Source organism: Capra hircus, chromosome 27 (genome assembly GCF_001704415.2).
Source record: "Capra hircus breed San Clemente chromosome 27, ASM170441v1, whole genome shotgun sequence".
NCBI lineage: Eukaryota > Metazoa > Chordata > Mammalia > Artiodactyla > Bovidae > Capra > Capra hircus.
Window position 1 is genome coordinate 25,944,303 of NC_030834.1, and position 23,613 is coordinate 25,967,915.

A 23,613-nucleotide genomic window follows, 5' to 3' on the forward strand; every position below is an offset into this window, starting at 1 on the left:
AGGGAACAGCAACCCACTGCAGTATTCTTGTCTAGAGAATTCCATGGACACAGGAGCCTGGTGGGCTATAGTCCATGGGGTCACAAAGAGTCGGACACAGCTGAGTGACTAACACTTTGTCCTCGCGGTTATAATCATTCTATTAGGTGAGTTTTAAAAGCATGTGTATGATGAAGGGCACCAACGAGACCACTGCCTGTAGAGAAATCCTGCACATGCTGGTAAAATGAGAAAGCCCCTGCAGCAATCCACTCCTTAAAATGAGAAACAAATTCCTCAGCATCAAGAAACAAAGAAAGAAACTAACTCATTGACAAGATGGGCCCTAGAGCATGTCGCCACATTACAAGCTGGAAGTGGACATTTTCAACCTGAGATGAAGCAGGCCAGAGAAGAACCCAAAGCCAATGACAGGACAGGAAAAACAGAGAGACACTCCCCTGACAGTTTAACACGTGGAAAACGGGGCAAGGGAAAAATATTTCAGAAATGGTGAAAAGCTTGAAATCTCTCCTTTTCAATTATCTGGATGCCATCTAGAAAAGGCACAATGCCAGAAATACCTTTGACAACAGAGCTGGTTTCCTCATGGTCCTTCAGCTGTTTACCCCAAGGGGTGAAGTCCAGCTGTTACCTAATTGGTCCTGGAGGCCTTATCTAAGAGGAAGAGGTCAGGCTTGTATTATTTCCATCTCATGGAGGCCAATTGCCCTTTGGTGACTGATGAATGTACTGTTTACAGAGAAAAACATTACACAACCATGGCCCTAAATTGTTAGTATTCTTTTGAAATGATACAGAGGTTTTCTTAGTTTTCGTATCTGAGCAGAAGGCTTCATCTTGCGACAACTGGAAATATTTTAATTCTCAGGAACACAAATAAGATGTCTTAACAGATGAGAGTAAAATACTTATCTCAGCCATACTGCTTAGCTCCTGTGTGATTTGCGCAAAACAAACCTTCTAAGCCTGAATTTCCTTATTTTTAAGATGGAGATAATATTTGTGTGTTCCTGGCACAATTAAATAAAATATACGTGGGAGCGCCTGGCCGGGTGCCTAACTAGAGTAGGCATACAACAAATGTTACTATTACTAGCATTGCAAAAGTCCACCAATTCAAGTGGGTTTGAAGAGTCCTCAAAGACAGACACTCTGGCGGGGGCGGGGAGGGGGTGGGGAGCGGGGAGGGGGGTGGGGGGGCTTTGACAGAATGTGATAAAGTAGCCCTGCTTGTCTAGTATTGAAAGAAGATAGAAACACACACCCCCACACCTCCACAGATAGGGTGCACACCCACTTCAGAAGTTCACTTTCTTATATGACTGTTCTTGACATTATATGCCATAGAATTTCCCCAACTTTTGGGTAATTTTATCTAAATTGGGTATAAAATATGAAAGAGAAAAACGGAAAAGAAAACTGAGGCAGAGGTAGGGTCACTCGGAAGATCGCACAGTTTCATGATGCCCTGTAGATACCGTGACAGAAAGAGCAGGAAAGCAGATGACATCACCCTCTGGCCGTGTGCCCACACCTTCTCTAGATGCTTCCAGCAGGACTGCTGTGGCTGCTGCCCCTTCCCTGAGCCAAGTTCCCCTCTCTGCCCCACCCAGCAGGGACAGGAGATGCTTGATCCAGCCTTTCCTGCCTCCTCCAGGTCTCTCTCTGGCCACCTCACCTGCTTTTATTTCTGGCACCTTCTACTCCTTTCTTGAACAGCACACATTTCTCAGGACAGATGTGTTTTTTTAAAAAAACAAAAAAACAAAAAACCTGATAACTGTGGAATAATTTTAGATTGACACAAAAGGTACAAAGAGTACCAAGAGTTCCTGTGCACCCCTCACCTCACTTCCCCAGATGTTACCATCTTATTAGATACAGGACATTCATCAAATGTAAGGTTTTAACATCGGAGCAATTACTCTTAACTCTGCTACAGACTTTATTCTGATTTCACCAGTTCTTCCACTAATGCCCCTGTTTCTAAGAATGAACATTTGTAGAATAATTTTAGATGTTCAGAGAACCTGCATGGATAGAATAGTTCCCAGAGACCTCTCTCCTTGTTTCCCCTAATGCTGATGTCATATATTATGACAGGACATTGGTCCAAACTAACCTGGTGGCTCAGATGGTAAAGAATCTGCCTGCAATGCAGGAGACCCAGTTTCCACCCCTGGATCGGGAAGATCCCCGGGAGAAGGAAAGGGCAACCCACCCCAGTATTCTTGCCTGGAGAATTCCAGGGACAGAGGAGCCTCGCAGGCTACAGTCCAAAGAGCCACACACAACTGAGCGACTAACACAAGAAACCAACCCCGGCACACGATTATTAACTAAACTCCAAGCTGCGTCCTTTTCTTTCTGTTCCAGGCTCTAACCCCAGACAGCACACTGCATTTACCCATCCCATCTCCATCTTCTCCAGTCTGTGAATGTGTCTTTCCCTTGCCTTTCATCATCTTGACAAGTTTGAAGAGTCAGGCATTTTACAGAATGTCCCTCAGTTTGGGCTTGTCTGACATTGTTTTCTACATATTCCTCTGACCCAGAAATTGCAGTAATAAGAATTTATTTTACTGATATACTCCCACACCTACGAAATGAGGGACATACGAGGCTCTTTACTAGAGCATATTTTTAAATAAGAGCAAAATATTACAAATAACCGAATGACCACCATGAAGAAACTGGTTGAATTAATTATTCCATTATAATATAATGGACTAATGTTCAAAAAATAAAATAATTTCACAGCTGTTTAAAAAAGGACTGAGGAAGTTCGTTGTGTACTGATCTTTAAGAAATGCAAAGCGGAAAACAAGGTGTGGAACAGAATGTATAATACGCTACCACTTGAGTATAAAAAGAAGAGAAATGTTTATCTTAACCTACTTCCCTGTACCCCAGTCCCAGCACCATCGATGGGGACATGGCCTTCTGTCATAGTAGCACGATTATTTCATTGCATCATTCTTTGAAGGGAAATCTGCTCATGATACCCTTCTAGGACATGTGACAATGATGGTAACTCTCTTAAACTAGGGTTTAATCTGCTTAAAATTGGAGATTACCAAGTAGCCCTTTTTAAATAGTAATATGCTACTTAGTGGAGAGGCTGGTGTCCACAGAACTACAGAAGGGCAGGGACCTACCCCACCAACAACTGGCATGTCCAGTTTTCTGCAGATTGGTTCCCTGACACGCCAGGTAGTACTAAATACCCCCTGCTGTGCTAACCTTAGAGTCTGGTGAGGACAGAGTGAAAGTGTCCTATTGTGTAGAGTGAGTCTTCACAGACTATCTGCAGAAAGTTCATCTACACATGAAAGCCCCAGGTTTTGCTCCCCAGAGCCACTGCTTTTTCACAAGACCAAGAAATCTGGCAGCTATGTGGGAGAGACAAAGGTCTGTCTCTAAATTTCAAAATTAGCTAACAAAGAGCTTTCAGATTGCTCTTGGAATGATATGAATTGACAAGAACTGATTTCAAAAGGCTTCCACGAATCACAACTTACTAGGAATTTCTTTTCACAAACCGCCTGCACCATCAAATCCATTCTCCCATACATAATACCACCTTCCCTTTAAAACTCAGTTTATCCTTTACCAAGCGCTTTCACACTTATTTCAGGTAATATAATCATGTCTTGAGTTAATAACACAGGCATTATCTGAAATCTCACTCCACTAGACCAGAGAGGGAATGGACGTGGCAAGACTGGGTCTAGAACTCAACCCACTCAGCCCTTTTCAATGCAGGTCCTGCAGCACAGAACACAGAACCTGATCGCAGTGGCTATTTTCTCAACTTGAAATGCATTAAAAGAGAAGTTCATTCATTCATACAATGGACACCTCAGAGGAAAAGGGCTTAATTCTCTAGTGGAAGCAAGAGGGTCTGCAAGGTAGGGTAGGTAAAACAAACAAACAAACAAACAATATTCCCCCCCACACACTGATTAGTCCTGATGAAATCTGATTTGCATGCAGGATGAAGGTCTGGCCCAGTCAACAGATCTTAGTAGAGAGGGGTGCCAGCTGGGCCTCCATGGAGCCTGGGGCTCTCCCTGCCAATAAAACGTTTGAAAAGGCTCTGCTGTTTTTCAACTGTCTCACTGGCCAACAACATGCTGCAAAACAGATGCTCTCATCATCACACTAGCAAACATTCCATGGACCAATCAAAACATTTTAGGCTTGAAAAGTGGATCTGAGTCAAAAGTCTGGCTGACTATAACCAGTATAAATGTTCCAAGCTTCAGGCCCGAGGCAAGTGAGTTAAGCCTTTAAGGAAATCACACTTCAATCAAAAGAATAAAGGTTCTTTTATTCTAATAAAATAATAAATTAATACAAGTGTTAATAAAAAGGTGCTGCTGCTGCTGCTGCTGCTAAGTCGCTTCAGTCGTGTCCGACTCTGTGCGACCCCATAGATGGCAGCCCATCAGGCTCCCTCATTCCTGGGATTCTCTAGGTAAGTCTGATACTATTCTGCCTGTCCTCCCTGATGATTCATTTTCAGGGGTCAAAGTTCAAGGGGGCAGGTCAAAGTTACTGATCTGCAAATTATTTGAAAGCCTAAATATGAGAATGAACTCGGTTCAGTTGGAGCTCTCTGGTATTATTCTCTTACTGTGCTCTCTTAAGTCTTACACATATATTACATGAAATAAACAACATCCTGGAAGCTAGTGCGCTGTCAGAGTGTAGTCCAGGAAGCACTTGCATCAAGTCACTGGGATGACCATCACAAATGGACACCTCCATCCCAAGCCACCCGAGTCAGAACTGGAAATCTGCTTTTCAACCTGGCCTATTTTATTACACAGTGAAGTCTGAGAACCACTGTTCCAGACAAATGATTTAAATCAGGAAAAAACGGACATATCAGAACTAAACAAGGACAAGTGAGGGAAAAGGCCAGGACAAGGAGGAAGACTCAAGAGGCTTTCAGAACAGACATGCTTGGTAAATATTGTGCATTGTTACAGGTGAAAGAACATAACCTTTCATTTACTAAGACAGCCAGCCAAGTCTAAGTTCAGGACAGACAGACATGGATAAAAAAAGAGCAAGCCACGTATGACACAGAATCCACTACATCTTCAACCAACTCAGGGAGATAAAGATTTAAGTTTTGGATCACTCATTATTAGAGAAATGCAAATCAAAACTATAGTGAGGTATCACCTCCCATCTGTCAGAATGGCCACTATCAAACAAATCCACAAACAATAAATTCTGGAGAGGGTGTGGAGAAAAGGGAACCCTCGTGCACTGTTGGTAGGAATGAAAATTGATATAGCCATTATGGAAGACAGTATGGAGATTCCTTAAAAAGCAAGGAATAAAACCACCATCTGATGCAACAATCCCATTACTGGGCATAAACCCTCAGGAAACCAAATCTGAAAAAGACACATGCACCCCAATGTTCATTGCAGGACTATATACAATAGCTAGGACATGGAAGCAACCTAGATGCCTACTGACAGGTGACTGGATAAAGGAGCTGTGGTACATATACACAGTGGAGTTAAGACTCGGCCATAAAAAGGAATGAATCTGAGTCAACACTAATGAGGTAGATGAACCCAGAGCCTATTATACGGAGTAAAGTAAGTCAGAAAGAGAAAAACAAATATTGTATATTAACGCATATATACAGAATCTAGAAAGATGGTACTGATGAACCTCTTTGCAGGGTAGCAATGGAGACGCAGACATAGGGAACAGACTTACGGACACAGGGAGGCGGGTAGGAAGGAGAGGGTGGGACGAATGGAGAGTAGCAGGGAACCATACACTAACATATGTAAAATAGAGAGCCAGTGGGAATTTGCAGTATGACCAGGGAACTCAAACTAGGGCCCTGTAACAATCTAAACGAGTGGGATGGGGTGGGAGGTGGGAGGGAGGCTCATGAGGGACGAGCCGTATGTATACTCATGGCTGATCCATATTGATGTACGGCAGAAACCAACACAATATGGTAATTATCCTTCAATTAAATAAATTTTTAAAAAGGAATTCTGTTTTGGCATACAGTTGGTTTTCACTATATATATAATAGATTTTTCATTAAAGCCCACTTCAAAAATTACTTCTGGAATTCTGCAACTCTAAAGTGACTTAAAGTGGAGAAGACTCTTGAGATTCCCTTGGACTGCAAGGAGATCCAACCAGTCCATTCTAAGGGAGATCATTCCTGGGTGTTCATTGGAAGGACTGATGCTGAAGCTGAAACTCCAATATTTTCGCCACCTGATGCAAAGAGCTGACTCATTTGAAAAGACCCTGATGCTGGGAAAGATTGAGGGCAGGAGGAGAAGGCGACGACAGAGGATGAGATGGTTGGATGGCATCACTGACTCAATGGACATGAGTTTGGGTAGACTCCAGGAGTTGGTGATGGACAGGGAGGCCTGGCGTGCTGCGGTTCATGGGGTCGCAAAGAGTCGGACACGACTGAGTGACTGAACTGAACTGAAAGTGACTTAACTGTCAAAGAGTTTTAAAATTATTCTAAATATACAACCTTGCTAAACCACGACTGTACACAAAACTGTGTCAGCGAAGAGCTGACTCACTGGAAAAGACCCTGATGCTGGAAAAGATTGAAGGTGGGAGGAGAAGGGGACGATAGAGGATGAGATGGCTGGATGGCATCACTGACTCAATGGACATAAGTTTGAGCAAGCTCCGGGAGTTGGTGATGGACAGGGAAGCATGGCATGCTACAGTCCATGGGGTCTCAAAGAGTCGGACACGACTGAATGACTGAACTGAACTGTACACAAAACTAGTGAAAGAATTAACACATTCCATAAAGGTGTGAGGGATACTCAAGTTCACAGACATAGTCAAGCGTTGATTAGACAATGTGTACAGTGCTTTAGGCAGAGCCAAGTCACTTTTCCCTAGTATATAACAAGATTTTTTCATCTAATAATACTTCTTGAACTCTTGACTTCCATAAAAAGATTCCAAAAGTAATTATCAATGCAAACTGGTGGTTTATAGCCAATGATTTCCCAATCTTTCAAATATTTGGTTGCAATATATTTTTTGCAAAAATATTGCAAATATTTGAAAATGTATTTCAAATATTTTTTGTGATCAACAGGTGTTTGGTGGTCTAATCCTCCTGAGTTTTATCCAGGGGCTTTGCTTTTTATACTGACCTTAAGAAAGTTACATAACTGTTAGACCTCAATTTCTTCTTTCTCCCTTTTTTTCTTTCTATAAAATGCAAACCAGTAGATTTAGAGATGAACACTGACGTTAGGAAAGAGCAGGCACTCAATAAATGTTGCCAAACCTATCATTTTTACACACAGAAGGCAAAGTCAATTAGTCTTTTATGCCATTGTTATGAGAACCCAGGAATCTCTGTGGATTAAGGGTTAAAATCTCATTTGTATCATGACATAAAAATAATCAGGACAAGATGTGAGTTAGCTATTATTTCTGATGGCTGAAGAATAATTGTGAAATACAAACTAACCTTTATTAATTTAGATTAAAAATGTGATTCCATTCATTAAGGTTAATAAAACAATAGGAACCACAGAGGATCATAATTATGGCTCCCCATTACACCAACATGACCCTGGAAAGAATCAGAATGACACATTTATTCCCTAGCTCAGAGGCCAAATGTTTGCTGTGGATTATGTAGACCATTAAATTGAACTGTAATTTATTTCAAGGGCTGACATTTTCAAAATGACCTGATTAACTGAGATTGTCAGGCATAATGTAAAATGTTTCCAAGAGAATTACAGCTCATCTTACATTATTACTTATTTTTAACAGTTTATAGGAAGATATCTGTATACAGAAACCATTAAGTATTAGCATATTATAAGGACAAAACCCACTTTCCTTAGCTCCCATCCTCAGCAATGAAGTCATTCATTCATTCTCTGAGTCAATGTACTAAACATCAGAAGTACTAAGTGCCAGGCACAAGGTACTAGCTGGTAGAGCTACACAGATGAAGGATGTACTGGCCTTGCCCTTGAGGTGCTCACAGCTCCAGACTATGTGGTCTACAAATAAATACTTTTAAGAGGTACCTTGAAGAGTATAGTCAGTCATCAGTTCACTCGCTCAGTTGTGTCCAACCCTTTGTGACCCACTCGACTGTAGCATGCCAGGCCTCCCTGTCCATCACCAACTCCCAGAGTTCACTCAAATTCATGTCCATCAAGTCGGTGATGTCATCCAACCATCTCATCCTCTGTTGTCCCCTTCTCCTCTTGCCTTCAATCTTTCCCAGCATCAAGGTATTTTCAAACGAGTCAGCTCTTCACATCAGGTGGCCAAAGTATTGGAGTTTCAGCTTCAACATCAGTCCTTCCAATGAACACCCAGGACTGATCTCCTTTAGGATGGACTGGTTGGATCTCCTTGCAGTCCAAGGGACTCTCAAGAGTTTTTTCCAACACCACAGTTCAAAAGCATCAATTTTAGGTGCTCAGTTTTCTTCATAGTCCAACTCTCACATCCATACATAACTACTGGAAAAACCATAGCCATGACTAGACATTACTAGTCATTACTTTGTTGACAAAGTAATGTCTCTGCTTTTTAATATGTTGTCTAGGTTGGTTATAACTTTTCTTCCAAGGAGTAAGCATATTTTACTTTCATGGCTGCAGTCACCATCTGCAGTGATTTTGGAGCCCCCCAAAATAAAGTCTGACACTGTTTCCACTGTTTCTCCATCTATTTGCCATGAAGTGATGGGACCGGATGCCATGATCTTTGTTTTGTGAATGTTGAGCTTTAAGCCAACTTTTCCATTCTGCTCTTTCACTTACACTAAGAGGTTCTTTAGTTCTTTCTCACTTTCTGCCGTAAGGCTTGTGTCATATGCATATTTGAAGTTATTCATATTTCTTCTGGCAATCTTGATTCCAGCTTGTGCTTCTTCCAGCCCAGTGTTTCTCTTGATATACTCTGCATATAAGTTAAATAAGCACGGTGACAATATACAGCCTTGATGTACTCCTTTTCCTATCTGGAACCACTCTGTTGTTCCATGTCCAGTTCTAACTGTTGCTTTCTGACCTGCATACAGGTTTTTTAAGAGGCAGGTCAGGTGGTCTGGTATTCCCATCTTTTGAAGAATTTTCCAGTTTATTGTGATCCACACAGTCAAAGGCTTTGGCATAGTCAGTAAAGCAGAAATAGATGTTTTTCTGCAACTCACTTGCATTTTCAATGATCCAGTGGATGTTGGCAATTTGATTTCTGGTTCCTCTGCCTTTTCTAAAGCCAGCTTGAACATCTGGAAGTTCACAGTTCACATATTGTTGAAGTCTGGCTTGGATAATTTTGAGCATTACTTTGCTAGTGTGTGAGATGAGTGCAATTGTGCGATAGTTTGAGCATTCTCTGGCTTTGCCTTTCTTTGGGATTGGAATGAAAACTGACATTTTCCAGCCCTGTGGCCAGTGCTGACTTTTCCAAATTTGCTGGCATATTGAGTGCAACACTTTCACAGCATCATCTTTCATGATTTGAAATAGCTCAGCTGGAATTCCATCACTTCCACCTCCTTCTTTACCATCTGAGCCACAGGAAGCCCAGGAATACTGAAGTGGGTAGCCTATCCCTTCTCTAGCGGGTCTTCCCAACCCAGGAATTGAACCGGGGTCTCCTGTGCTGCGGCCGAGAGGAGATACCCCATGTCCAAGGTCAGAAGTGGCAGCTGCGCTTCGCTGGACCAGCCATATGGAGATACCCTATGTCCAAGGTCAGAAAAACCCAAGTAAGATGGTAGGCACTGGAGCGGCTGTGAGGAGATACTCTACGTCCAAGGACAAAGGAGAAGCCCCAGCAAGATGGTAGGCGGAGTGAATTTACGTTTAGAATCAAACCCCGTTCCTGCCAGAGATGCTCAGAGGGCTAAAACAAACCTTGCACGCACCAGGACCCAGGAAGCCCACAGAGACTGAGACAGAAGTGTGTTTGGTCTCCTGTGGAGGTCCGGGTCGGCAGTGGTCTGCCGCAGGGACAGAGGCTCTGGGTGTGGGTGTGGCATAAGTCCTCTTAGAGGAGGTTGCCATTAACCCCACCACAAAGCTGCCAGAACTTACACAGGACTGGGAAATAGACTCTTGGAGGGCTCAACAGAACCTTGTGCACCAGGACCCAGGAGAAAGGAACAGTGACCCCACCGGAGACTTACCTGTGGGTGTCTAGGAGTCTCCCGTGAAGGCGTGGCTCGGCGGTGGCCTGCTGCAGGGTTGGGGGCACGGACTGTGGCAGTACATACATGGGATCTTTTGAGGGAGGTCACCATTATCTACATTACCTCCACCATAGTTTGGCCCTAGGTAAATAGTAGGGAAAGCTGAGCACCGAAGAATTGATGCTTTTGAACTGTGGTGTTGGAGAAGACTCTTGAGAGTCCCTTGGACTGCAAGGAGATCCAACCAGTCCATTCTGAAGGAGATCAGCCCTGGGATTTCTTTGGAAGGAATGATGCTAAAGCTGAAACTCCAATACTTTGGCCACCTCATGCGAAGAGTTGACTCCTTGGAAAAGACTCTGATGCTGGGAGGGATTGGGGGCAGGGGGAGAAGGGGACGACAGAGGATGAGATGGCTGGATGGCATCACTGACTCAATGGACGTGAGTCTGAGTGAACTCTGGGAGTGGGTGATGGCCAGGGAGGCCTGGCGTGCTGTGATTCATGGGGTTGCAGAGTCGGACATGACTGAGCGACTGAACTGAACTGAACTGAACTAGTAGGGAGGAACACAGCTCCATCCATCAACAGAAAATTGGATTAAAGATTTACTGAGCATGGCCCCACCCATCAGAACAAGACTCAGTATTCCCCTCAGTCAGTCTCTTCCATCAGGAAGCTTCCAAGGCCTCTTATCCTTCTCTATCAGAGGGCAGACAGAGTGAAAGCCACCATCACAGAAGACTAACCAGTCTGATCACATGGACCACAGCCTTGTCTAACTCAATGAAACTATGAGCCATGCCGTGTAGGGCCACCCAAGAAGGACGGGTCATGGTGGAGAGTTCTGACAAAACATGGTCCACTGGAGAAGGGAATGCCAAACCACTTCAGCATCTGCCTTGAGAACCCCATGAACAGTATGAAGAGTATAGTAGGAGATGCAATTCACGTGTTTGAAAGATTTGGGTGAAACACAATTGAAGACAAAATATTTTAGCTGGGACTTTAAAAATAAGTAATGAGAAGGAAGAGTCTGGGGACAAAAAATAGAGAGATAGTGGGAAGACAGAAAAGAGCCTTTCAGAGAGGATGATGTGTGCCCAAGAAGCAAAAGGGCTTCCCAGGTGGTGCTTGTGGTGAAGAACCTGGCTGCCAATGCTGGAGATGTGAAGAGACTTGGGTTCAATCCCTGGGTCAGGAAGAACCCTTTGAGAAAGGCAAGACAACCCACTCCAGTATTCTTGCCTGGAGAATCCCTTGTACAGAGGAGCCTGGTGGGCTACAGTCCATAGGGTCGCAGAGTCGGACATGACTGAAATGACTTGGCATCCATGCAAAAAAGCACAAAAGAGATGTGAATGAGCTTGTGGCTGGGACCCAGGGAGAGAAAAGGAGGTGTGCAGAGGGGAATGAGGGTCAGACACCATGAAGCTGCACCAGAAACGGATAGCCACATCACACATGTTGGCTTTAGTACGTTTGGACTTCATCCCCAAACCCAAATGGGGGTCTACTTATGTTTGTGAAGTGTCCGCTAGATGACACACATGAGACTTATTACAAGTCTAGTCCTGGTAGCATCTAGAGAAGAGAGAAGCAGGCCTGGAGGCAAGGAGATCTGCTGGGTGACCACTGGGATACTCTGCAGGTGAGAAATGATGGGGCTTAAATCAGGACGGTCAGGAACGGCCAGTCTGAACAACATTTAGAACACAGATAGGTATCGTATGGAGCATGGAGGAAGAGGATCATGAGCTTAGTTGGTAGCTTGGGTGGTAAGTGAATAACAATCCACTGAAGAAGGTGATGAACAGACTGAGGTTTGAACAAGGAGACACTTCACAGTATTCACAAAGCGAGGGGCTGGGAGTCAGGAAGTCTGATTACATTAGACTGACTTTTCTAGAGGCAGCTCTTCACTGGGAAAAATGTTATCTGCAGCTTGGGAAGGAGAAGACTGAGAAATAAATCCGAGTCATCACCCTACAGGTTGTAGCTGAAACTACGCGAATGGACAGGAAAACAGCTGACCATAACAGCCTTACAATGACATTATTTAAGGGGTGAATGAAATCAGGCTCTGTCCACTTAGAAGATCCATTGTCACTAAACATGAGCATATGAAGACCAGGACACAAAATGGCAAAGTGTATCCCAAGCACTTATATTGGGAAGGGATCCATCACATCTCATTTTTCCATCTGAAAGTCAAGAGAAAAAAATAGCCCGACCTAAGGGATTTCTAATAATATTTAGCTGAATTACTACTCTTTCCTGCAGTATGGGCTTCCCAGGTGGCTGAGTGGCTAAAGAATCTGCCTGCAAAGCAGGAGATGCAGGTTCGATCCCTGGAGGAGGGCATGGAAACTCACTCCAGTATTCTTGCCTGGAGAATCCCCATGGACAGAGGAGCCTGCTGGCCTGCAGTCCATGGGGTTATATAGGTTCTGCAGTATAGTCTCTGCCCTCATAAAACATCAGATCAGTTACTACACAGCCGTCAACTGCACACATCTCACTATTTATTGGGTTGGCCAAGAAGTTCATTCAGATTTTTCCATAACACTTGGTGGTAGTGACTCTGCAACAAGTCACCTCATATAGTCCTCGCAGCCACCATAAAAAAGGCAGACAAGGTTACTGCCATTTTACAGAAAAAGAAATCGGGACAGAGGACGTGGGCTATGTCTCCCCTACCCGAGGTCATCCAGCTACCAAAGATCTGAACGTGGAGAGTATGCCCACAAGTCTAGCCACTTTACACCACTGACGTGTTAATGCTCAAAATTCTGCAAGCCAGGCTTCAGCAATACGTGAACCGTGAACTTCCAGATGTTCAAGCTGGTTTTAGAAAAGGCAGTGGAACCAGAGATCAAATTGCCGACATCTGCGGGATCATCGAAAAAGCAAGAGAGTTCCAGAAAAACATCTACTTCTGCTTTATTAAATCAAAGCCCTTGATTGTGTGGATCACAATAAACTGTGGAAAGTTCTGAAGGAGATGGGAATACCAGACCACCTGACCTGCCTCTTGAGAAACCTATATGCAGGTTAGGAAGCAACAGTTAGGACTGGACACGGAACAACAGACTGGTTCCAAATAGGAAAAGGAGTACGTCAAGACTGTATATTGTCACCCTGCTTATTTAACTTCTATGCAGAGTACATCATGAGAAACACTGGGCTGGAAGAAGCACAAGCTGGAATCAAGATTGCCGGGAGAAATATCAATAACCTCAGCTATGCAGATGACACCACCCTTATGGCAGAAAGTGAAGAGAAACTAAAGAGCCTCTTGATGAAAGTGAAAGAGGAGAGTGAAAAAGTTGGCTTAAAGCTCAACATTTAGAAAACAAAGATCATGGCATCTGGTTCCATCACTTCATGTCAAACAGATGGGGAAACAGTGGAAACTGTCAGACTTTATTTTTTGGGGCTGCAAAATCACTGCAAATGGTGACTGCAGTCATGAAATTAAAAGACGCTTACTCTGTGGAAGGAAAGTTATGACCAACCTAGACAGCAATTAAAAAGCAGAGACATTACTTTGTCAACAAAGGTCTGTCTAGTCAAGGCTATGGTTTTTCCAGTAGTTACGTATGGATGTGAGAGTTGGACTATAAAGAAAGCGGAACACTGAAGAATTGATGCTTTTGAACTGTGGTGTTGGAGAAGACTCTTGAGAGTCCCTTGGACTGCAAGGAGATCCAACCAGGAGATCAGTCCTGGGTGTTCATTGGAAGGACTGATGTTGAAGCTGAAACTCCAGTACTCTGGCCACCTGATGCGAAGAGTTGACTCATTTGAAAAGACCCCAATGTTGGGAAGATTGAGGGCAGAAGGAGAAGGGGATGACAGAGGATGAGATAGTTGGATGGCATCACTGACTCAATGGACATGGGTTTGGGTAGACTCCAGCAGTTGGTGATGGATAGTGAGGCCTGATGTGCTGCAGTTCATGGGGTCACAAAGAGTCGGACATGACTGAGCAACTGAACTGAACCAACATGTTAAAACTGAGCGGTAACAACCACTATGGAAAACAGTGTGGAGATTCCTTAAAAAATTGCAAATAGAACTGCCTTATGACCCAGCAATCCCACTGCTGGGCATACACACCGAGGAAACCAGAATTGAAAGAGACACATGTACCCCAATGTTCATCACAGCACTGTTTATAATAGCCAGGACATGGAAACAACCTAGATGTCCATCAGCAGATGAATGGATAAGAAAGCTGTGGTACATATACACAATGGAGTATTACTCGGCCATTAAAAAGAATACATTTGACTCAGTTCTGTTGAGATGGATGAAACAGGAGCCGATTATACAGAGTGAAGTAAGCCAGAAAGAAAAACACCAATACAGTATACTAACACATATATATGGAATTTAGAAAGATGGCAATGATGACCCTGTATGCAAGACAGCAAGAAAGACACAGATGCGTATAGCGGACTTTTAAAAGAGGGAAAAAAAAGGAAAAAAAAAAAAACTGAGTGGTAAACTTTGCTATGTTAACTTCTTTCTCTTGCAGCTCATGCTGCCATCAGTTAAACTGGCAGCCTCAGGAGCAGTCTTCCTGGACTGTTTCATCAGAAGGAAGATTACAGGCTTCTCTCTCCTCCTCTCATGGAACCAAAACCCTCCCCCAGACGCTCCGCACTGGTACTTGAGCCATTCGATCTGATTCACCATTAATATTGCCACACTTCCTGAGAGGCCAGCCTTGGGTAACTGGATGATATGGACTGGCCAACCACGCCTCCCGACCCTCCAAGAGCAGCAGGAAAGCCACACGCGGGCACGGTGTCCTTATCACAGATGGAGAGTGGGTGCCAATGGTCACAGCTACTTCCTGTCGGGCTAAGTGACTAACTGGAGGTGCTGAGTACCTAGGTCCACTGGGATCACGGCATCGTGCCATCCACTGAAAGGTGAAAAGAGGATTCCCCCATTCAAACTGACTGAATGAGAACAGTGTTCCTTCGGTGTGTCTGCCTCATCTTGCAGGAGGAGGCTGAAACGTGAACCCCCAGGGAGGCTCCTCTCCACCTCTACCGGGTTAGAGTGAACCCTGAAATGCACACAAAAGGCCTCTTTCCTGATCTGCTGACCCTATATCCATTACATGATTTAAGGCGCAGACAAAAGCAAGTTAAGTTGGTCGTCTGGATAATCAAAAGGGCAGCAGTCACATTCAGTGACCTGGCAGAGAGCCTCAAGTGTCTCTGGGAGCTGGCTTGTTTCTTATCTGAGGTTTCCTTGAACTGTTTTCCTAGAACTCTCAACTCTTTGGGGTCCCGAAGTCCCATCTGTCTTATAATTACTCTTCCATAAACAGTCCTCCTTCCTAAGGTCAGGAGAAAATGATGCCCCAGGCTAGGCATCAGGGTGAGCCAGGGGTCCGGTGCTGCTCTGCATCGGGAGGTGAAAAAAGAAGAGGAATACAGAGGCAAGGCTTTACCCCAAGTTCACAGCTCCTTGCTCTTTGACCGGGTGTGGTGGGAAGGCGGGGTAGGGGCGAACTTAAGTGTGTTCAAGTGCCAGCAAATTATATTGACACTGTTTAAACTCTGATGCTGTCCACAGAAAAAGGAGCCATCTCTCCCGGAACTAGACTGAATGCCGTTTTAATCGCTGGCCATTGCCTTTGCATTATTTATACACGTACAGACACACACACACACACACACACACACACACACACACACACACACACACACACACACACACACACACGGAAAACCGCAAAGGGCCAGGAATACAGTCTTTCAGTGAAAGATTCCAGCAGAGTCTGAAGTGACTGCCGCCAGCAGACTGTCTAGAGCTGCAGAGGACGGGGTTGGCGTGGCAGCCAGCCCACTCCAGCCCGTGGGCTCAGGGAGGAAAGGCAGTACTGCCTCTGTCTCGTGAACCCAGGACTCTTCCAGAAAAGAACTAGAAGGCAGTTCGGCCTGGGCACGGGGACACCCAGGGCGATGGCGAGTGCCACAGACCTGAGAGGCACCTGGCGCCCGGTGGAACTGGGTCCGATGGGAAGATTAGCCCAGGATGTACCTTCTAACAACATCATGCTCTCTCCTCACAGACCACCCCCAAGAAGTATGATACAATTACTGCTATGGGAGAGGGAACTGTCTCACCACTCTTTCTCATGAAAAATGGTTCAGGAAAAAAAGATAAAATCAACAAAACCTGATGGAATTATTTAACAGGAATTCACACAATTACAAAAACCAGTCTGCCCCTCTTTTCAGGAAGAGAAATGGTTTGGTCATCAGAAACTCTGCTCGGCTTAGTCAGATCAGTGCCCGGAATTCTGCGAACTTGAGGTCGAGCTGCCAAGATTCAACAGAAACATCAATAGGAGGAAGTGTTTGCAAAGACACCAGAGTGAGGGGCTAACACAGCCAGGGTGCGACTCCAGGCACCACGCAGAGAAGAAAACCAACTTGGCTGCATTCTCCCTCAACCCTGGAACTTTAAAGAAAAAACAAAAGCTCTTACCTAGCTCTCCCCGGAGGTTGACAAGTTCTTGAGATAGGGTTTTGTTTTGTTTCAGTGCTTCCTCTCGCTGTGGAAAACACACATCAAGTTACTAATGTTTTCAAGAGGGTCCCTTTTCAGTAAAGCACACAGACTCGTTATCACCAGGAAAATGAGACTCAGAATTGAGAAGCCAAGATATGAATCATTTAGGCTAAACAGTTTGTGTTGTTTAAAAAACACAGATGTCCCTTAGTTGTTAAGGAAATTCACATCGCAAAAAAGTCTGTATTTTCTCAGGTTCCACACTGAATGGCCCATTTAAAAAATATTGACTTTGAGCCACGCTTCATTGCCAATCCCAGAACCTTTCTGCTGATGCATACTGTACTTCAGACGTAATGCACTCTCCTCCTCCAAGGGCAATGAAGGCTTCATCAGTGAAAGATAAATATTTAATGTTCTAAACATATGTACTTCATGCACTTTGTCCTATATTTGCAAATACAAAACTTTCCTTAGGAGGAGGACAGTACTTTACTTCTAAAAGGAAGACACACAAGTCTGTTATAAACCTCTGGTCAAAATAATAATAACAACAACCCTTTAAAGACACAATGAAATTAATTTTACCCTGCTCAACATTATTTTCTAAGGATGATGCTATATCCAATCGGCTCTCTAAGATGTTAGAGAAAAATGTCAAAGAAAACCAGGTTGCTCTTTCAGAATCCAAAAAAAAAAAAAAAAGGCAATGATCAGTCTTGCAAAAGAGAACAATTTTCAAGTTACCAGCAACTCTTGGCAAGCACACAGACACACATCCTTGTACGAATACGGCAATGAGATACAGTTTCTTAACAGGAAGACTCCCTCCCACCGGCGTTAAGGAAGGAGAAGGCAAAATTCACAGCTCTCTGGAAATGCCCCCGCTGGGACCGCCCAGGACCCAGCTCCGCCGCCTTGCCAAGGCTAGATGTCCGCGCTGCGGACCGAGATCACGGGACCGGCCTTTGCAGGGGAAGAGTTGCTTGTCATTCAGAGCATTTCCCCCTGCTAAGATCAGACAACCTCTGCCTGCCTCCCTGACATTCTTTCAGAAAACCGCTAGAAACAAATCCGAATTACCCTTGTTGCCGCACATGGAGGATACAGGCACATTTTGCTGCCGGAGCAGCCCATTTTCCAGCTTCTGTCTCCAACTCCCCCCACCCCCCAGCGCCGGCAGAGGAGCGCACAGGTGGCCACACCACCCACCGGGCCGGTCCGTCTACATTCAAAGCTCCGCCAGGAGGAGCGCCATTGGTCCTTGCCCGGCCTTACTCACGTCCTGCAGGTTGGCGTGTGTGCTTCGGACGCCTCTCCTCCCAGGAGCTGATGCTGCAGCTTCTGCCTTTGGCACCGGCAGCCCGCGATTACTTAAAGCCACAGCCCTTCATTTATGAGAAACCAGAGCCAGACCTTAGGCTGATCGATTGCCACTTACTTAAATATCAGCTGGTCCAGTGGAAAGAAAAACCAAGCTCCTCTGCAGTGGATAATGGAGTTATTTTTAGATGTGTGCGCTTTTTTATTCCTCTCTCTAATTGAGGTCATTAGATGGTTATTCTTGCTAATAGAAAAAGGAAATTTGTTCTTCAAAACCTTTGTGCTAAGTGAGTTATGAAAGAGGAGAGGAATGGCGTGTGTTGTGACTTAGAATTTAACGTGACGTTGTAGAATGAATGCTTTTTCCCAGAAAAATTAGCTTGAATGCTTACAGCATGGTCCACTGGCATTTTAAGAAGTGTGACCTGCTGATTTGAGAGTTGGCGGTCAGATCTATTTTATGATTTTTTTTTTTCTTTTTACTGTGTAGTTGTTTCTCACTAAAAAGGTAGGGAAGTTAACCACACACTAGCACTGTTGTGGACATTTAACGGTGACTGGAATTTAAGTACATTTTGGCCTTAATGGTATTCTAAGTGCTTGATTTTTAAAATGCAGTATTAGGTTGTTCTGAAAACACAATTCAATGAATCCAAGGATTTTTAGTGAACAACAAAGGTCCACCTAGTCAAGGCTATGGTTTTTCCTGTGGTCATGTATGGATGTGAGAGTTGGACTGTGAAGAAAGCTGAGCACTGACGAACTAATGCTTTTGAACTGTGGTGTTGGAGAAGACTCTTGAGAGTCCCTGGGACTGCAAGGAGATCCAACCAGTCCATCCTGAAGGAGATCAGCCCTGGGATTTCTTTGGAAGGAATGGTGCTAAAGCTGAAGCTCCAGTACTTTGGCCACCTCATGTGAAGAGATGACTCTTTGGAAAAGACTCTGATGCTGGGAGGGATTGGGGGCAGGAGGAGAAGGGGACGACAGAGGACAAGATGGCTGGATGGCATCACCAACTCGATGGACATGAGTTTGAGTGAACTCCGGGAGTTGGTGATAGACAGGGAGGCCTGGCGTGCTGCGATTCATGGGGTCGCAAGGAGTCGGACACAACTGAGTGACTGAACTGAATTAGTTTCATGATGTAGAAATCATAGTTTGAGGGAAATCGAGATGGATAAAATGGGGAGATGAATAAAAATATCTATACTACAAAATTAAGTTCGTATAAAATTTCCAGGGTTAATTTTGTGAAAATTTTCACATCCTATCACAAGTATCTACCAGGCAATCTTTTTGCTTATTAAAGGGGACCTGGGAGCAAGTAGTTTCAGTACAGTTGAAATCTGAGGTTGGTTGGATCCCTGATGTGGAACCTGTGAGTACCGAGGACCAGCTGTACTACATCATTTTATATGAGGGACCTGGGTGTCCATGGATTCTGGCATCTGTTGTTGGGGGGTGCACGGGGGGAGGACTGTCCAGGAACCAACCTCGCAGATACCAAGGGTTGACTGTACCCATATGGACATTCCCCCAACTCTACTGCACTCAACCTGCCTCAATGCCCAGAAGCTGGGATCTCCCTGGTGGTCCAGTGGTTTAAGACTTTGCCTTCCAACGTAGGGGGTACATGTTCAATCCCTGTTGGGAAGCTAAGATCCCACATGCTTCTCAGCCAAAACACCAAAACATAAAACAGAAACAATATTGTAATACATTCAATAAAAACTTTAAAAAATGGTCCACATTAAGAAAACAATGCCCTGAAGTCATCGGTATCTTCCAACCTCTGGCAATCCCAGTGATAATAACAGGACAATTCATGAAGTCATTTTGGACTCTTCTTTAATGGGCTGCACCAAAGTCAGTCTGTTCTGTCTTCCAAATGTGTCTTAAGTCCCTTGCACTTTTTCTATTATTACTGCCTCCATTCTAATCCTGATCCTTGCCAACCCCATCCTGAACTATGGAAAGCCTTCCTCCACACTGTTTTGCAGAGGATTAGTAGATTTTCATCCCATATTCTTGGTGCATATAAGTGTCCTTGCTCAATGAGAGCCCTCCATTGAGTGCATAAAGAATAAACTTCTAGAGGCAGCTCACTCTCTGAGCCCGCCCATGTGTCTATCCAAATGTATTCTTTTCCTAGTAAACACGAATCGTTTCACTAAAAAAAAAAAAAAAAAAAAAGTCCATGAACCTCAAATCACCCAGCTCCTGTTTAGACGACCCACTCAGCTTCTAAGTTGGGCTTGCCATGCACGTCCCATCTCCAGAAGCTGGAATGCCTGGTCTTCTGTAATTGACCCATTTTATAAGCCTTCAGGGAATACTAACAGTCAATCATAGATACCACTGCCTTCGCCCACATGCCTCGACAGGACATTCATCCTTCTGAATTGGTTGGCAGGTTATTACTCAGTACCAGTTAACGAAGTACCATTCCAGATGCTGGGGAAAATAAGGGAAAAAATTTAAGACATGGGAACAATGTCTGAAAGAAGCTTGGGGGTATGTAGAGTTAAAACATCCAGGCCCCATAATTCAAGGCAGATGACCTCATACGAGGGACCGCGGTACTGGATAATGGAAAAACAAAGGGCTTCTGATCCTATAAGAAACGCCGACCACAGTGCCCGTATCATGATAAGCATATGCTCAGTGTTCGTTTCTGTCTGACTCTCCTGGGAGTTTGCCCTTTAAGATATTTACCCTTTGTAGATGACAAAATGCATTTTGTCACTTAGATATTGATTGCCTGTTTCTTTTTGTTTAGCTGCTCATATATCAGTGTTTCTGTCTTAGACCTTTATGGTCCAGATAACAAGATTATTTAATTCTCTTTGTATTGCAATATGCAGAATTTCACACAATGTGGTGGGAGGGTGGAGAGGGAGGTGGGAATCTGGTTGGAAAAAAATGCTTTTATGCTCATGCATTACAGATATGAAGTGCTCCAAGGTGGGGGGAATGAACTCACCATAATTTAATTAGGAGTCCCCGGGACACAGGCACTTAGTCCCTGGCTGTCGTCCCATCAGTGAGCCTCGATTTGCTACCTTGGGAGCAGTCAACAGCACAAGGGACTCTGCAGCCCGGTCTGATGGCTCAGATGTAGGCTCTCTCTGACCTCCTCCGTCCCCACTACTACACAATGAATTGTGTCCACTTTTCTGGGTCTCAGACATTTTTACTTTTAGAGTGCTAGTGTCATTCAAAATTCATCTTTGTTTAGGTGCCACTTTGGGTTAGATTTCACTTTCAAAAATATCGGAGGCACACTGAATACTGGTCAGATGTTTGGGGGTGGGCGGGGGGAGGGGGGATGTACCTGGAAACTTTTATGGAGAAACTGGGATTACTGCCATCAACACTGTCCTTCACTTGGCCTGTATGCACAGAACATTTAACAGCTATACAAGGATAAACCAAGAATAAGAACAAAAACTAACAACAGTATCCTTTGAGAAACAGAAAGGGTTACCAGATTCATGAGATGAGCATTAGAACTTCTACTCTGTGATGAATGATTGTTGTAGTTGTTTAGTTGCTAAGTTGCATCTGACTCTGTGACCGCGTGGACTGGGGCCTACCAGGCTCCGTGTCCATGGGGTTTTCCAGGCAAGAATACTGGAGTGGGTTGCCATGCCGTCCTCCGGGGGAAATGATGATGATATCTAATGAATGATGTCTACTACCCAAGTGGTAAAGTCAGTCATTAAATAGACTTGCAACAAATGGATAAGTGATAGTTCTAGGATTCCAACCACTTTTACATATAATTTAATGCTCTGAAACTATTTAGAAAAACTTAGCAATGACAAGACAGATATGTATATACAGATCTCTATCTATCTATATATCAATCACTTCTATAATGGGTATAAGAGAACCAAAGGGTTAAGTAAAAATTCTGGAAAAAAAATGCTTAACTTCCCCCTTTGTTTCCCTTTCCTTCCCAACTATATTTTTAACAGTGCCCTCTACACATTAGGCAATCAGTAAATATTTGCTGATTGACTATAAAGAGCTAGAAAAGAGCAAAGAACATTTGTGTAAAGACTTTATAAGTTCACCTTACATCTGGGATGCCACCCTCTTTATTGCCCCATTTGTTCATTCAGATACACACGCCTGCCTGCTGAGCCCCTTCAGTTGTGTTCCACTCTGTGTGACCCTATGGACTGTAGCCTGCCAGGTTCCTCTGTCCATGGGATTCTCCAGGCAGAAATAGTGAAGTGGCTTGCTATTTCCTCCTCCAGGGGACCTTCCTGACCCAGGGATCAGACTTGTGTCTCCTGCACAGGCAGGCGGGTTCTTTACCACTAGCACCACTGTGTCTACTATGCGTTAGGCACTGCCATGGCAGCTGGGTGGTTTCCCAAGAAAGCAGGAGACACAGATTCTGCTCCCAGTGAGCTGCCTATCTTAAAAACAGCTGCAAAATGGTGATACAAACAGCCGACTCACTGGAAAAGACTCTGATGCTGGGAATGATTGAAGGTAAAGGAAGAGGGCGGCAGAGGCTGAGATGGTTGAATTGTATCACTGCATCAACGGACATGAACTTGGGTGAACTCCAGGAGATAGTGAGGGAGAGGGAGGCCTGGTGTGCTGCAGTCCATGGGGTCACAAAGAGTCAAGACATGACTTTGCGACTGAACAACAACAACAATAAGTAGAGTGTGCCAGGGAAAATGTACGTGCTCCTAGAATCCAGAGAGTAGATAAAACAGAGCTATGGTGTTCTGTGATGACCTAGAGGGGTAGGATGAGGGGTGGGGTGGGGGCAGGCTCAGGAGGAAGGGCATATATGTATACATATGGCTGATTCACAGTGCGGAGCAGAACTAACACAACATTGTAAAGCAATTATAGTTCAATTAAAAAAATTTTTTTTAAATTAGAAAACAAATAACAAAAAAAAAAACAGAGCTAGAAGGACCAGGAAAGTCTTCATAAAAGAGTGTCTTTGGGCTGAATTTTAAGAAATTCAATGGACTCACAATATATGGGCATTCAGTTCAGTTCAGTTCAGTCGCTTAGTCGTGTCTGACTCTTTGCGACCCCATGAATCACAGCACGCCAGGCCTCCCTGTCTATCACCATCTCCCAGAGTTCACTCACACTCAAGTCCATCGAGTCGATGATGCCATCCAGCCATCTCATCCTCTGTCGTCCCCTTCTCCTCCTGCCCCCAATCCCTCCCAGCATCAGAGTCTTCTCCAAGGAGTCAACTCTTCGCATGAAGTGGCCAAAGTACTGGAGTTTCAGCTTTAGCATCATTCCTTCCAATGAATACCCAGGGCTGATCTCCTTTAGAATGGACTGGTTGGATCTCCTTGCAGTCCTAGGGACTCTCAAGAGTCTTCTCCAACACCACAGTTCAAAAGCATCAATTCTTCAGTGCTCAGCTTTCTTCAGAGTCCAACACTCACATCCATACATGACCACTGGAAAAACCATAGCCTTGACTAGACAGACCTTTGTTGGCAAAGTAATGTCTCTGCTTTTCAATATGCTATCTAGGT

The 23,613-nt window shown here is 44.3% G+C and overlaps 1 protein-coding gene across 8 annotated transcripts in view; it reads right to left on the minus strand.

Annotated features, from left to right (window-relative positions):
- The window catches only part of MTUS1 (microtubule associated tumor suppressor 1), a 190,262-nt gene that overhangs the window by 15,908 nt on the left and 150,741 nt on the right, over positions 1 to 23,613 (minus strand). For all 8 annotated transcript variants that reach the window (XM_018041909.1, XM_018041911.1, XM_018041910.1 and 5 more), the window contains one exon: positions 16,730 to 16,796. In XM_018041909.1, the coding sequence (XP_017897398.1) occupies positions 16,730 to 16,796 (67 nt within the window). The remainder of the gene's footprint in view (positions 1 to 16,729; positions 16,797 to 23,613) is intronic.